Source organism: Poecilia mexicana, unplaced genomic scaffold, assembly GCF_051168715.1.
Source record: "Poecilia mexicana isolate PSO_F unplaced genomic scaffold, ASM5116871v1 scaffold_15, whole genome shotgun sequence".
NCBI lineage: Eukaryota > Metazoa > Chordata > Actinopteri > Cyprinodontiformes > Poeciliidae > Poecilia > Poecilia mexicana.
The window spans coordinates 365,671-382,096 of NW_028263384.1; the positions used below are offsets into that span (position 1 = coordinate 365,671).

The window sequence follows — 16,426 nt, forward strand, 5'->3', positions numbered from 1 at the left end:
CGCCCCCTCTCCTTCCTGCGCATGCGCGCTGCCCTCCCAGCCTCCAGTTTCCGTGTTGTTCTGTGTGTCAGCGCAGTGACGCGGATCATCACAGTCGGTAAGTTTCGCTCCACAACCCGGTTCCGGTACCGGCTCCTCTGAGCTCCGTGTGTCCGCCGCCGCGGCTCCTCGAGCCGGATGGAGCCAGCGGCCTGCCCGGCCCCAGAGGCCCCGCTGCCGGCCTCCGAGCCGCGGATCTCCACCTGATCCGTTTCCTCTGTCAAATCGCAGCTCCGACGGACTCGAAGCGCTTCCGGTCTGCCTTCAGAATAAGAGCCGCTCGTGTCGGAGCTTTTACTCAGACTGGTCCGGTTCTCATCAGCTGTCTGAGCTGGTCTCGTTTTGTGGCGGTTCTGAAAGCTTTGAGTGTCGGAACCGGACTGGACCCGTTTGGGTCTCTACTTTGGTTCTGGTGCATCAAACCTTTACTCTGAAGTTGTGTGCAGACTTTCGGTCTGATTGAGTACAGACTGGAGCAGGTTGGACCAGTACTGGTTCGGTATCACCATGACAACAGGGACGGTCACTCACACCTGTCAGGGGCAGATGTTTTTTGACCTTTGACCTGAAGCTGTGATGTCGTTCTGATGTCAGAGAGAAGAGGAGGAGAGGGAACAACAGAGGAAGACAAAGAGGAGATGAAGAATAAAGTCAGCAGCACTCAAGGTACCGTCTTCCTCCTCCTGGTGCTGTGCTGTGATTGGCTCAGGTGAGTCCAGGTGTGACACTCTGCTCTGCTCCACAGTCAGCGTGAAGAGGCGCTCCTGGTCCTGGCAGCAGTACCTCAACGAGCAGAAGGCCGAGGCAGCTCCGCCCTCTCTCTTCACCCAGGTGAGCCCAGCTCTGCCCTCAGCCAGGTGAGCCTCACCTGTCCTGATGGACTCCTGTCTGTCCCTCAGGACCAGTCCTGTCCCAGCAGGAGGACGGCCTTCAAGGTGGGCATGAAGCTGGAGGGCATCGACCCGCTGCATCCCTCCATGTTCTGTGTGCTGACTGTCGCCGAGGTAACCACTCAGTCCCGCCCCACTGCACCTGAGTGAGAGTGGCCACCTGAGCCTTGTGTCTCTCTCTCAGGTGATTGGCTGCCGGCTGCGTCTCCACATCGACGGATACTCAGAGTGCTATGACTTCTGGGTAAACGCCGACTCACCTGACATCAGACCTGCCGGATGGTGCAGAGAGCACCGCCACAAGCTCCACCCACCCAAAGGTGAGAACAACTCCACCCCCACAGGGTGAGAACATGCAGCCAGACAGCTGAGTCCTGCTCCACCTGTCCACCTGTCTCTGTGTCTGCAGGTCACAGTGAGACGGAGTTCGATTGGCAGGACTACCTGCAGTCCTCAGGTTCCCTCGCAGCTCCGCCCACCCTGTTCACCTGTCGCTCCACTGTGAGTCCACACCTGTCTGACTGTGTCTTCCTGTCTCTGCCGTCCCCTAACCGTCTGTCCACCTGTCTGTCCCTCAGGTGTGTGAGTTCCAGGTGGGGATGAAGCTAGAGGCAGTGGACAAGAAGAACCCGGGACTGGTGTGTGTGGCGTCTGTCGCTGATGTCATCAACGACCGCTTCCTGGTTCACTTCGACAACTGGGACGACACCTATGACTACTGGTGAGACTGGGGACAGACTGGGGGGAGGGGGGGCTCTGGGTTCTGTAGAGTTCAGGTGAACGAAGCCGTTGTCCTTCTGATCTTCTGTGGCTGAAAGTTGCAGGAGGTCCAGTCTGACCTTCCCCAGAACCGCAGCCGGTTCTTACGGTCGACACGGTAACCTCGGGCCGCTCCAGTTCCTCGTGTTTGCATCGCAAACCAAACTCAGCCTCAGTCAGCTGAACCAGGATCAGATCCTCAGAGTGAAGATGGAACTATGTTTCCAGATGAAGTCAGGCAGCTGCCAGGTTAGACGCTTCAACAGGTATCAGGTGGATGGATGAAAAACATCCAGACATCATTCCAGTAGCCATTTTAGCCTGATTTACTCTGCAGAGGTCGGGCAGGAAGGGGCAGAGAGAAGGGGAAGCCATGGAGGAAGAGGAATCGAGCTCAGGATGTTAGGCTCTCTGTAGGGAGAGGCTGGCTCTGACTGCGCCGCAGGCCACACTCCAAGCCACGTCCACATCCTGCTAGCCTTTGCTAGCTTGTAGCATCTCTTTATTAAATTACTCTGAACATTTCAAACTACCTGACCAACTCAACCGGTTCATCAGTTTGGTCACTGATTGGACTAGAAAACCAGTCACAGCAAAGAATCGACCAGTGGACGAGGACAGCCGTCTCTTCAGGTGTCCAGTTTGTGGTAGTTCCATAGCTGGCAGCAGGGGGCGCTGCTGACCTGTCCTCTCTGTCCTCCAGGTGTGACAGCAGCAGTCCCTACATCCATCCGGTGGGCTGGTGTGAGGTGCAGGGCCGACCGCTGACTGCGCCGCAGGGTATGTACCTGGACCAGAACCAGAACCTGGATCTGGACCTGAACCAGCTTCTAGTCTGTTACTACTGGTAGTAGTACTCATAGGCGTAAATCCCGGAGGGGGTGGGGGATCCGGACCTCCTCAATCTTGGAAATGTCTAGAAACCCTTTTATTTAAATAATGTCAATATAAAAAAGGCAACAGAAACAAAGAACCAAGTAAATCGGCCGTTCATCTAAGAACAAAATAAGAATAAATTTTTAGGTCCCCTCACGGTGTTCTGTCACATCAGCATACGCTGTCATTACCATATGACTTTTTTTAATCAGCAACATTAAATAAGCAACTTGGTACGCATACGCGGGCATGGTCGTCACTGCATGGTCGGCTGTCCTGACAGCGTGTGGCTGTCTGATAGAACAGCGGCTCAGGCTCCGCTAGAGCCGCTAAGTGAGGAGCTAGCTGTTAGCTGTTAGCTGTGGCTCTACAGCACTAACTAAAAAAACCCTCCAGTAAGTAAAAACTAAAGCAAAGGACATGTTACACGTTTTATTTACTTTCACTGCTGATAGGAAGAAACACATTAACAATAAACAGTTCGTTATTTCATTACTTTGGCTGAATGATGATAAACTGGCTCCTTATGCCTTGGAAATCAAAACTAGCTAAGCTGCTCCATTGCTTTCATAGACTCAGCTCCTTCATCTGTAGAAGGTAGACAATATTTCAGTTACATTTAGCTCTCTAGCTCTTACTTTAATAAGCAGAGTTTGAAATGGGAGCAGCTGAGCGTTAGCATTAGCGGACAGACAGTATTGGAGCCGAGAGCAGAGGGGCGACTGCAGCTGGCAGTGAAACAAAATAAAGTATGACTTTATTTCTTACCATCTTCAACGTAACGCCTTTAAAACTACAAAATAAAATCTGAATATTTTTCGAGAAAACTCTGGTTCTGACCTTTAAGTTTAAGTTATGATACTTACTAGATATTCAGTTTCTACATATAAATAGGTTTTAACACGAAAAAACCCATCAAAAAATAAAAGTTTCAAGCATCTTAAATTATAATTTAAATAACATGTAATTTGTATTGAGAACCACTGCAATAAATCAGTATTTATGAGTGGAGTTACTTATTAAAACTTTTTATTTAGAGCCTTAAGTTTTTGTAAAAGTGTAGCAGAGATTAGATGAACCAAACTCAGATCTAAACATTTGAATCCTAGTTTGACTCTACGGGTCTCAGCAGGTTGTTCACTGAGAAAAACTCTTTGGTATTTATTGCTGCTTACTGCTCATTTTTGAAGGTGCAGCTTGAACACACACAAAATTTAAACCACATTTTACTGTAACTTTGCCGACCTCCCAAAATTGCTCTTAAAAAATGTCCCTTTTTGTGGTCCCGCCCAATAATGAGATGGGATTTACGCCCTTGGTACTGTAGTACTGGTTGTACTGGTAACAGTGGTGTGCTCCAGGTCATCCCAGCCCAGAGGACTTTGTGTGGGACGACTACCTGCAGGAAACTGGTTCCACGGCTGCTCCCAGTTCAGCGTTCACACTGGTGAGAGGGGGCGGGGCCAGGCAGACTGGAGACCAATCAGAGAGCTCCATGCGGTGCCTGATAGCTCACTCTGTGCCTTTGTCCAATCAGAGAGCTCCGCACGGTTTCCAGGTGAACCACAGGCTGGAGGCGGTGGACAGGAGGAACCCCATGCTGATCCGCGTCGCCACGGTGACAGACACCGAGGACTACAGGGTGAAGGTACAGCGCCCTTCCCGTCACCTCTGTGATGTCATCAGAGGGGGACGATGACAGACAGCTTGTCCCCGTAGGTCCACTACGACGGCTGGTCCACTCAGCTGGACGTCTGGATGGACAGCGACCACCCAGACCTCCACCCGGTAGGATGGAGCCAGCGCACCGGGCACCCGCTGGAGCCCCCCCCAGGTCAGGGGCGGTGGGACAGAGACAGGTGGGACAGGGACAACTGTAGGTATTGGGTCCTGAAGCCTGTCTGTCTCCTGTTGGACAGGGTCGTCCCCCTTGCCGTCCCCGTCTCAGGGAGTGTGTCCCACTGCAGGCTGCAGAGGCGTTGGACACATCAAAGGAGCCAAATATACAGGACACCACAGGTACCTGTCCCTCCACCTGTCCCTCCACCTGTCCACAGTGTCTCAGGGTGTCTCTGTCCGTCCCCAGTGCCTTCGGCTGTCCGTACTCAGACATCAACATGAGGAAGGAGGTGGTGCTGCCCGACCGGCTGGGTGGAGAGAGGTCCGTCACCTTGGTGCCTGTGTCCCTGTCTCACCTTCACAGGTAGCCCGGAGCGCAGGCTCTTATTCTGAAAGGACAACAGGATGATCCTTCATGCTGTCAGCAGGGGAAGCTCTGCTCTGGTGAGCAGGGAAGCAGAAAAAATTTGTTCTCATTGTCCGTCTTCCTGTCTCTCCTCCTGTCCAGCAGAGGCGTCCAGGTGAAGCAGGAGTCCACTGATGTCCCTCTGCTGCCTCTGGGGAAGAGGAAAAGGCTACCTGACAGGTGAGAGCAGCTGCTCTCTGATTAAGAAGTCTTAAGAATAAGACTTCTTAATAAAAGTCTTATTTTATTAAGACTTATTTTATTCTTAATAAGAATTTTATTAAGAATAAAATAAGACTTTTATTCTTAAATTCCTGAATTTAAGAATAAAAGTCAGGAAGTAGAGCAATGAAACGATTGAGGATCGTCTGGATGCTAGAGAACCTCAACAGAACCTCAACAGAACCTCAACAGAACCTCAACAGAACCTCAACAGAACCTTAGTATAATCTCAGCCCAGATCACCTATTTGGTTCCAAGCAGCCATCTTTAATAAAACCAAAGAAGAAGAATGTTTGATTTCACTGATGTCCTCTCTGGCTCCGCCCACAGACTGTCCCAACCAACCAAATGCCTGCGTGTGAAACAGGAAGAGGAGGAGCTTCCCCTCAGAACCATCAGTCCAGGTAAGGTTCCTCTGGTTCTGGTTCTGCATGGGTTCAGAACCGGGCCTATGTGTCCTCCAGCTCCAGCAGGGGGAGCTGATCGCTCCAGTTCTGCCCCATGGCTGTTTCCATGGAGACCAGAGTGTGAGATCAGAGGGGCGTGTCTGAAGGACCAATAAGGAAACAAAGAAACTGCAGCGGCTGCAGCCTGGTTCTGGTTCTGGTTCTGGTTCTGGTTCTGGTTCTGGTTCTGGTTCTGACTCCAACTGTCTGCACAGCAATACCAGAACCTCCATCAGAACCTCAGGTTGGGTTCAGTCCAAACCTGATTCTCAGAACTGATCCAGTCCAGTTGAAGGTTCTGGAGGCCCGGCCCGGCCCACCTGGTCCGGTCACTCTGGGTGTGATGTCAGAGCTTCCTCTCTGTTGTCATGGAGACAGTAAGACGATTGGAACAGAGCTTTGCTGCGTTGTCATGGAAACAGAGGTTGTTTCCAAGGTAACAGCAATGTTGGTGTCCAATGAGACCCGAATCTGACTCAGCAGCACCAGGATGGTTCTGACACTGACCCGGTTCTGGTGGTTTTGGTCCTGACCTGTCTCTCTGGTTCTGGTTCTGATCTGTCAGAGTCCAGTCTGCAGGCCGTCCTCCATCAGTCTGTCTTCCTGTCGGCCATGTCAGCCCAACCAGGTCGCGACCTCTCTCTCTGCTGGGAGCAGCACAGGAAGTTGTTGCCAGGTGTGGCCCGTTTCCACGCCGACGCCGTCCGTTGCTGGACCGTCCAGCAGGTGAGCACCGCCGCCTGGTCTGCATGGCGACCCGGTTGACCCGCTGACCTGCGCTGTCTCCTCAGGTGTCGGACTTTGTGGAATCTCTTCCTGGATGTGAGGATCAGGCCCAGCAGTTCAGAGATGAGGTGAGACGGCCAATCACAGGCCTCTGCTTTAATGACATCACAGATTATGACGCACCAAGCACAGAGGGCCACCATGGAGAGGAAACCTGGTGGAGGTTTCCTCTCCTGGGTCCTGATCTGCCCCCTACTGGACACGATCAGGACATCAGAGTGTTACACAGAATCAACCTTTGATTTATGTTCTGATTGGTTCCTGTTTGTTTGTAGCAAATAGATGGGCGGGCCTTCCTGCTGCTCACCCAACGGGACATTGTCAGGATCATGTCCATCAAGCTCGGCCCCGCCCTCAAGATCTATAACTCCATCCTGATGTTTAAACACGCCGAGGACAAGAGCCAATCACAGGCTGAGGAGAATAACCAATCACAGGCTGAGGACGGGAGCCAATCACAGATCGAGGACAAGATCCAATCACAGGCCGAGGACAAGAGCCAATCACAGGCCGAGGACAGGAGCCAATCAGATGTCGAGGATCCCAGCACCTGACCGCTGCATGTTGTGACTGACCAGGTTCAGTTCCCTTACTTTGGCCCCTCCCCCTCAGCCAGGTATTAACCAATCAGGTTCAGGTGCTGCTGTCACTTTATCTCCTTTAGGCTCCGCCTCTTCGGGATGGGTGGGCTTAGCTGGATGAGTACAGAAAGGGATTCTGGGATATGTTGTCTGTGACTGAGGTACAGCTGGAAGGAGGCGGAACCAGAAGTGGCTTCGTTTCCATGGTGACACGGAGACAGCTGGAAACATGCAGTTGATGAAGATGACGATGATGAAGATGAGGTCTCCTCAGCATCCTGTGTGATGTCATCATTTCCTGTCAGCAGGACTCTAACAGGAAGCAGGTGATGTCACACTAGCGCCCCGCCTCCTCTCCTGATGATGTCATCCCCCCGGTGGGCGGAGCTCCAGACTTTCTAATGTTCCTCCATAGAGTTCTATTTTAAGCTTTCTATTCTAGATTTTTATTCTAAAGCTGACTCCGCCCCTCTGTGACGTCACAGTAGGGGCGGGGCCAACAGCCAGCTTCTGCAGGTTTCCTCAGGTTCCCATGGCAACACTTCCTGCCTGCTGTCTGTGTCAGTGTTTGACGGATCAATAAAGTTTCTGACCTGAAGTGTGATCATTGATTGGGTCCTCAGGGCGGCTGGGGGCGGGGCTTCAGGTGGTCAGAGCTGATCACATGATCAGCCAGCTGATCAATATGCTTCGGGCCAGGTCTTCCCAAAGCAGGTGTATGAAGGGGCAAGAGGGACAAAATTAAATGTATAAATAAGAATAAAATACATTTGAAGTATTTTTATCCAATAAATTTACTTAAAAATAAAATGTGTATATTTATTTAACTTTTTTATAAGTAGAAATGTACTTTTTACTCCTACAGTAAACTCTGTGCTGCAGGGGTTGAATATTTATGTTTTATCTCATGATGCACATTATTTAGGGAACAGCTGCATTAAATTGTTTTTCCCAAAAAAATTTAATAATTTTGTTTTTAAGAAAAACAAAAAGTCTAAAATGAAAAGTGGGAGGAGCTCCAGGTTGCCATGGAGACCCTTCCTCTCCCACTGAGCTGCTGGTGGTTAACTGGGAATACTGGGAGGCAGTTGTGCAGAGAGCGCCCCCTGCTGGTCATACCACACACTGCAGCTCCGGTCGGTGAGGAGTTTACATGGAGACTCTGAAAGATGATGCTGCAGCCATGAGAGCGGAGGAGGAAGAAGAGGAGGAGCAGAGCTGAGGTTATTTTCACCGAGTGAGGAGAGGGATATTTCCAGCTGAGGATCAGTGGGAGGACCCAGCCTGTCCCTCTGCTGGAGGAGCAGAGGAGGTGTGAGTCTCTGCAGCAGCAGCAGGAGGAGCAGACGGAGGAGGTAGAGAAGGTGGAGGCATTCCAGAGACGCAGCAGCCGCAGCAGCAGAGCCATGCAGCAACCGCAGCTCCAGCAGTAGGAACCAACTGTCTGTCTGCCATTGATCCGTATCGGCTCTGCAGCGATTGATTATCTGGGCTCACCAGAAACAAATCAGCTGGTTCCAATCCGTTCTGTGTGTGTGTGTGTATGTGTGCGCGTGTGTGTGTGTGCTGATCAGTGGGAACCAGCTGGTACTGATCATCACAGACGGAATGGATCTCAACTTGTGGTGGTTCTGATTCATCCCTGATCTTCAGCAGTACCAGATAGTTCTGATCTGTTCTGATTGGTTCGATTTCCTCACAGAGAAGGAGTCTGCTGATACAATAAATGCATGTTGGGAGATGTAGTTCCCATCTGTCAGAGTAGAAGGTCCAGGGTCCATCATTGGCTGCGGTTGGTTCTAGGGTCCATCATTGGTTCCGGTTGGTTCTGAGGTCCATCATTGGTTCCGGTTGGTTCTAAGGTCCGTCATTAGTTCTGGTGTCCATGATTGGTTCTGGTTGGATCTGAGGTCCATCATTGGTTCTGATGTCTATCATTGGTTATAGGGTCCATCTTTGGTTCCAGTTGGTTCTGAGGTCCATCATTGGTTCCAGTTGGTTCTGAGGTCCATGATTGGTTCCGGTTGGTTCTGAGGTCCATGATTGGTTCCGGTTGGTTCTGAGGTCCATGATTGGTTCCGGTTGGTTCTGAGGTCCATCTTTGGTTCCAGTTGGTTCTAAGGTCCGTCATTAGTTCTGGTGTCCATGATTGGTTCTGGTTGGTTCTGAGGTCCATCATTGGTTCTGATGTCTATCATTGGTTATAGGGTCCATCTTTGGTTCCAGTTGGTTCTGAGGTCCATGATTGGTTCCGGTTGGTTCTGAGGTCCATGATTGGTTCCAGTTGGTTCTGAGGTCCATGATTGGTTCCGGTTGGTTCTGAGGTCCATGATTGGTTCCGGTTGGTTCTGAGGTCCATCTTTGGTTCCAGTTGGTTCTAAGGTCCGTCATTAGTTCTGGTGTCCATGATTGGTTCTGGTTGGTTCTGAGGTCCATCATTGGTTCTGATGTCTATCATTGGTTATAGGGTCCATCTTTGGTTCCAGTTGGTTCTGAGGTCCATCATTGGTTCCGGTTGGTTCTGAGGTCCATGATTGGTTCCGGTTGGTTCTGAGGTCCATCTTTGGTTCCGGTTGGTTCTGAGGTCCATCATTGGTTCCAATCCTGGGTTTAGTGTGGGTTATCTAGGTTCCTGGTACTGGTTCTCAGGAGTGTCTCTGTTCTAGGTGAGGTGGCAATGGGCGGGGCCTGACCCGCTCAGCCACCGTCTGATTGGTAGCCTGTGATGATTGCGACAGGCGGACTGCTGAGAATCAATGCGCGGCGACAGGACTCTCTGAGGTCCAAACCACACAGATCCCACCCACACAAGAAGAAGAGCAAGAACAAAAGGTAACACACACCCACACACACTGCCAGAGGGGGCAGTCCCTGCATCATAAGATGATGTCACTTCCTGTCCAGACGCAGCGAGGTGGTGGTGGTCAAGGGGAAGCTGAAGCTGTGCTCCATCTCGGGTCTGGTGGCCGTTCTGGGGATTCTGGTTCTGATAGTCGGGGTTCTGATGGCAGCTCTGGGCTACTGGCCTCGGGACGGACTGTTCTTCAGCTCCCAGCCACAGGAGGGCACCACTATGGCCTTGATGTCCTTCAGTAGTCCAGCACCAGCACTTGTTGAAGGCCAGGTGAGAGTTTACCTGAGCAGAACCAGTAGAGTCCTTTTTGTGTCCGTTCTGATATGTCGCTGTGCCATATGCAGGAACCCAGGTGGGCGGAGTCAGACAGAGGAGACAGAACCAATGACAGAGGAAATGGCTTCAACCAATCAGAGACCGTCAACGGGACCTCTCGAGATGTTCCACAAGGATTTCTGGAAGACTTCCTGGACAGGTGAGCGAACATCAATTACCTCAATGTGACGACCGACCAGCAGGGGAGCTGCAGGTCAGCTACAGGATCTGTGGGCTGACCCTCGATCCAGGGTCTGGACGGGCTGGGGGATGTGTCAGTGGACTGGTAGTTTAGGTGGAACTGTCTTTGACCTGCTTCTGAAGCGTCCTGATTGGCTGTCTCTGCAGGTATCTGTACTCTGATAGGCTGAAGGTCTTCGGCCCGCTCATCATGGGGATCGGCATCTTCCTCTTCATCTGTGCCAACGCAGTCCTGCATGAGAACCGGGACAAAAAGACGAAGGTCATCAACCTGCGGGACATCTACTCCACCGTCATCGACCTCCACAGCGTCCGGAAGCCCCACCCTTCTTCCTCTGGCTCCGCCCACCAACCGTTAGCCAATCCGCTCAATGGACTCATCAACTATGTCCAGTCCAAGAGTCTGGAGTCAAAGTCCCAGATGTGTCCCGCCACCCTGCTGTTGTCAAGGCAACCAGTCAGTAGCAGGAGGTGCAGTGACGGAGGAGGAGGAGGAGTCTTCAGTGTCTGCCAGGAGCATCTGCCTGCACCTCCTCCTTCCTCCTCCAACAGACACTCCCTACCCCTGACCTCTGACCCCTGCTGGACCCCCCACCACAAAGAGGCGCTGAGCTCCTTCACGTTGCCCCGGCCCCGCCAGCGTTCCCCCAGCGCCCGCAGGAGACACTCCTTCTGGGCCAGGAGCAGCGGCCAGGAGGAGGAGCAGAAGGAGGAGGAGATGCAGCCGCCGCCTTTGTGTGCCTCCACTCCTCCGCCTCACCGTGGCTCCGAGGCTCTGCTCCTGCTCTCCTCTTCCTCCCTCTCGTCCCTGTCCCACCTCCTCTCCTCCTCCTCCTCCACTCCAGCCCCACCCTGCAGGAGACAGAGCCTCCCAACCGCCGCCTTTAACACGGCCTACTGCAAGCTGACGCAAGGAGAGGACGAGTCCTTCGAGTGGTCTTCATCACACAAGGTGACCCCAGAAGTGGAGGCTCGGCCCTCACAACCAGAGACACCCTGAGGTCCCACCAGCCCCCTGGGGGGAGGAAGACGAGGAGGAAGAGGAGCCTGACTGATGAAGCCGATGATGACAGCAGCAGCAATAAGGGGTCTTCCACTGGAGAGATGAGCCAACTTCCTGTTCATCAGTTATCTGGTGGGACCCAGTCTCATCCAGCCAACAGAACTGGACCCACTTGACCCAAACTGAACCATTCAGGAGACCACAGATTGTCTTCGTGTCCCTGTTTACACTAACTAAACCAGATTAACCAAAACAGATCCAACTAATCCAAGATAACTCGATTCAGTCCTTTCAGGAAAGCGTAGATTATCAGCCTGTCCCCGTTTCCCTTCCAGAAACCAACACAAACTGACCATAACTAAGGCTAACTAGTCCAACTAATCCCAAGTCTTCTAACTAATCCAAGATGTCCTGGAAGGACACCAGTCCCAGTCCAGCAGCAGGTCCTTCTTCTTCGTCTCTCTAAGTGGAAGGGGTCAGGGGTCAGAGGTCGGAGGCTGTTCTTGCTCCATGCCTGCAGTGCATGCTCTTTAAGCACCTTCAGTATTTTGCACTTTTTGATCTTCTATGCTTCATTCTTCTGGGACTACTTTCCTTGGCGGAGGTGTCCATCCCTGCTGTGTTGGACCTGGAGAAACGGACAGGTTGTCCTTCTGTCCTCACCTGCTGGACATGTTGGACAGCATGTCGTTTTTACTGCATGTTCTAGAAGCCGGTCACATGACCTGCTGTGATGAAGACATCAAACATCTTCATCCTTTGCTGCTCTGCAGGCTCCGCCCACCTGCTTAGGAACCGCCCCCTCCACGTTAAAGATGGCCGCCTCTGGAAGACTAAACTCGACCTGTTAGAATCCCAATCTCCTCTACCGGACCTTTAAACTCAAAAACAATTTAACTGTGATTATGAAGCAGAGAAAATGGGTCAGAGGTCAGAGTTCACAGGTCGCCTCAATAGGAAGAACTCTAAAACCAGTCCTACTGGCTGACTGGGTGAACTGGTGATGGTCTGGAGTGACCCGTCCAGAACCTGAGCTGGTTCTAACATGATCACTGAACTGATTCCTCTCACACTGAATAGATTTTTCTCAGTGGGAACTGATTCAGACTGAACAGGCAGGAACCAGTTCAGTCTGATGCATCTCAGACTGAACTGCTTCCAGTGAGTCTTTAGCCTGTCCAGGGTCCTCTAACCCGTCGGTACCGGATGTTTCAGCCCTGGTTCTGATCTTGGTTCTGTTGCAGCTGATTGGACCCAGATGGACCGTCAGCAGAACTTCCTGCGGTCAGAGCTGCGGCATCTTCCACTGAGCGAAGCTTCACTGAAGCACAAAGTGAAACCACAGCAAATAAAGCACAAACTGTCCAGCTGACTGTCTCTGACTCCTCCTTCCTCCGGGGCTCCGCCCACATTCACAGGTTCTGGGTCGGCTCCAGGGTCAACCTTCACCTGGGGATCAGGTTGTTGTAGACACAGAACCGGGCCAAGGGAGAGGAAGAAGGTGGGGTCACTTCCTGTCTATTCAGGCTGCTGACAGGAAGTGATGTCACTACGTGTCCAGAGTTTCCTCAGAAATGTTGGGACTTCCTGTCAACACCAGGGTCCAACATGATGGCCGGGTCACAACCAGAACCGCCTCAGCACAACACGGTTCTGGCAGCAGGACAGGTACCGAGGGTTCTGTTGGAGCTGCAGTCTGAGAGGCGACCCGACCCGACCTGGTCGGTACCCCTCTGGCTCGACCCGGCCTGGCCAATCTGAACCGGAACTTTTAGAAACCGGTCCCAGCCCGGTTCTGATGATCTGTTTACTGGAGAGTCACTGATGACATCACAGAACAAGGAAGTAGCTGGTTCTGGTTCTGGTTCTGGATGATCTCAGGTCTTGAACTCTGATGGAGGACAAACATGAGGACGTCCCCTGGACGAGGACACTACCTCCTTCTGTCCCTCTGTCTGTCCTCTCATTGGCAGCAGGAGGACACTCCTGTCCTCGTGTCTCTCAGACTTTCGGCCATCAGGGAATCTGATCTCGGATCAGTTTGGCTCCACCAATCGGAGCGCTCCAGGAGTCTGACAAGCCCCGCCCCCCAGCAGTCTGGATCAATCAGAGTGCAGGAGTCTTCTGTCCTCCAGAACCAGAATGGACCTGAGGTTCTGAGAGGTTCTGATCCCTGCAGGAGGACAGCATCAACAGAACCAGAACCGGGACCAGAACCAGGCTCATCGTCTCCATCAGTCCCCCCGCCTCCCCCTCCTGCAGCTGGCAGACCGGGATAGGAGGGGGGGGGGAGATAATCTGGGGGCGGAGCCTGAACAGAAACCAATAATCCGCCAAACAGCTGCAGACAGACTGACTGGGAGAACCGGACCGCCAGAACCAGAACCAGAACCAGCATCCTCTTCCTCGCTGCTGCGGAACCTGCTCAGGTAATCATCTTCCTCCTCATCCTCCTCTTCCTCCCTGCTGCTCCCCAGCCGTGTTCTGCCGGTCCGGACCGGGACCAAGGCCTCCTGACCCGGTTGGATTCGGAAGTTTTGGTTCGGGTCTTAAAGGAGCAGCAGGAAATATTCACTGATTTATTATTATTATTATTATTGATATTATTATTATTTTTTATTTCTGTTAAACTGTTGAGTAAAACATGTGACGTGAAGTTTATCCAGTCAGTGTTCGGTACTGGACGGGTTTCAGTCCAGCTGCTCATCTTCCTCCTGCTTTGACTAGGCCACATGGGTCCTCCATGTTTGTGTCTCTTCCCCTGACAGATACTTTGTCAGAACTCAGTTTTCACTTTAAATCCTCATCGATTCATTAAACTTCCTGAAGCTTCAACCAGAACTCCCAGTATGACTTCTGCTGGGCGTTGTGTGTGTGTGTGTGTGTGTGTGTGTGTGTGTGTGTGTGTGTGTGTGTGTGTGTGTGTGTGTGTGTGTGTTCAGGAGGTTCATGGAGGGTGACGATGATGATGATGTCACCAATCTACTACAATAATAGCAGCAGAAGAAGAGCTGTGATGTCATCACTTCTTTCATCTCATTAATTTTTTTTCTTCTTTTGTTTGAACGGATCACTTCCTGTCTGCACCGGTGAGTAACACACACACACACACACACACACACACACACACACACACACACACACACACACACACACACACAGGTCATCTGTTCATTAATAATCTGATTATTAAAATCTGGGTCATAATGATCGTAATCATAATGAAATATTAAAAATAAAAGTATGCAAAGTTTGTTTTAATAAACAAGATTTTTACAGTCACACTCCTCATAGATCTATGCGCTCAGATCCGTCTCACTGAACTCAACCAGCGGTTCAGGACAGAGGGACATTGTTTTACTGTTAGCATCAGTTAGCACAGTGGTTACCATATCTGTTAGCACAGTGGTTAGCATATCTGTTAGCACAGCAGTTAGCTTATCTGTTGGCACAGCAGTTAGCATATCTGTTAGCACAGCAGGTAGCATATCTGTTAGCACAGCAGGTAGCATATCTGTTAGCACAGCAGTTAACATATCTGTTAGCACAGCAAGTAACATATCTGTTAGCACAGCTGGTAGCGTATCTGTTAGCACAGCAGGTAGCATATCTGTTAGCACAGCAGGTAGCATATCTGTTAGCACAGCAGTTAGAATATCTGTTAGCAGTTAGCGTATCTGTTAGCACAGCAGGTAGCGTATCTGTTAGCACAGCAGGTAGCGTATCTGTTAGCACAGCAGGTAGCATATCTGTTAGCACAGCAGTTAGCATATCTGTTAGCAGTTAGCGTATCTGTTAGCACAGCAGTTAGCTTATCTGTTGGCACAGCAGTTAGCATATCTGTTAGCACAGCAGGTAGCATATCTGTTAGCACAGCAGTTAACATATCTGTTAGCACAGCTGGTAGCGTATCTGTTAGCACAGCAGTTAGCATATCTGTTAGCACAGCAGTTAGCATATCTGTTAGCAGTTAGCGTATCTGTTAGCACAGCAGTTAGCTTATCTGTTGGCACAGCAGTTAGCATATCTGTTAGCACAGCAGGTAGCATATCTGTTAGCACAGCAGTTAACATATCTTTTAGCACAGCTGGTAGCGTATCTGTTAGCACAGGAGTTAGCATATCTGTTAGCAGTTAGCGTATCTGTTAGCACAGCAGTTAGCTTATCTGTTGGCACAGCAGTTAGCATATCTGTTAGCACAGCAGGTAGCATATCTGTTAGCACAGCAGTTAACATATCTTTTAGCACAGCTGGTAGCGTATCTGTTAGCACAGCAGGTAGCATATTTGGTAGCACAGCAGTTAGCATATCTGTTAGCACAGCAGTTAGCATATCTGTTAGCACAGCAGTTAGCATATCTGTTAGCAGTTAGCGTATCTGTTAGCACAGCAGGTAGCATGGCTCCAGTTCCAGTCAGTGAGGAAACGAGTCTCTGAAGCTTCACTGCAGATGGTTTCTGCTATTTTGAGAAAAGTCAAAGTAAGACGTGATTGATGGATGATGAGTGAAAATCTGGGAAACATTTACTGGAAAATGAGACAGAAACCCAACCAGGTCAATGTTTATGTCTGTAATGATTCATTGAAACGAGGGAATAAAAATAATTAGTTTTAATGACATTAAACAGCAGATGCTTTGTGATTTGATTTACAGGCTGTTAGCAAAAAGGGCTGAATGTGAAACATTTTGGGCATTTTAAGTAAAAACTCCTGAATGTTCCTGAGGGGAACAGAACCGACCCGATTCTGTGGTTCTGGTTCTGCTGATCAGATTAAGCTCACCAGCATGAGAAAACAGATTTACTGCAACATCAGAGAGGAACTCTCTGTTTGGGGCCCCTGAACCCTCGGTTCCGGCCCTCGGGGGGCCCCTGAACCTCCGGGGCTCCGCGGCGTCTGAAGAATGAAAATATGAAAGTTTAATAATATTTCCAAACAAAGGCTAGCGGAGCTCGGCGTGCGTCATTACGTCACAGCCAGTCGTAGTAGGTGATGACGTAGAGAGCAGAGCGGCATCGCTGACCGGCGGAAAGAGGGCGAGCGTCCTGCACGAGGACAGGTAAAGTGGTGCTTTGATGTCAGAGCAGCTGTTCCGGTTCGGTTCGGTCCGGTTCGGTCACTGGACAGGACCTCCAGCTACTGCCGCTCGGTTCCGGTCCCGCTGCAGCCCGATGCGCGTGTCCGTGTCCTGCTGCAGGACCTCAGGCACG

General features: G+C 51.0%; 2 protein-coding genes across 3 annotated transcripts; both read left to right on the forward strand.

The window, feature by feature from the left end:
- Positions 1-6: 6 nt before the first annotated feature.
- On the forward strand, positions 7-7,654 carry l3mbtl4 (L3MBTL histone methyl-lysine binding protein 4). 2 transcript variants are annotated; one of them, XM_014972085.2, is made up of 18 exons: positions 7-97; positions 634-705; positions 785-870; positions 939-1,043; positions 1,114-1,249; positions 1,339-1,430; positions 1,508-1,650; positions 2,392-2,468; positions 3,926-4,011; positions 4,102-4,212; positions 4,284-4,398; positions 4,484-4,583; positions 4,651-4,767; positions 4,912-4,989; positions 5,362-5,435; positions 6,043-6,203; positions 6,269-6,331; positions 6,539-7,654. In XM_014972085.2, exons 1-18 carry the CDS (start codon positions 22-24, stop codon positions 6,815-6,817), a joined length of 1,971 nt encoding a protein of 656 aa, XP_014827571.2. In that variant the 5' UTR covers positions 7-21; the 3' UTR covers positions 6,818-7,654. The 2 variants fall into 2 exon arrangements, with proteins under 2 accessions (XP_014827571.2, XP_087869409.1); XM_088013283.1 differs by having other exon boundaries at positions 4,915-4,989.
- A 1,373-nt stretch (positions 7,655-9,027) lies between these two features.
- On the forward strand, positions 9,028-12,585 carry tmem200ca (transmembrane protein 200C, genome duplicate a). The gene is made up of 4 exons (XM_088013332.1): positions 9,028-9,676; positions 9,749-9,968; positions 10,043-10,173; positions 10,362-12,585. Exons 1-4 carry the CDS (start codon positions 9,570-9,572, stop codon positions 11,212-11,214), a joined length of 1,311 nt encoding a protein of 436 aa, XP_087869458.1. The 5' UTR covers positions 9,028-9,569; the 3' UTR covers positions 11,215-12,585.
- Positions 12,586-16,426: the final 3,841 nt, after the last annotated feature.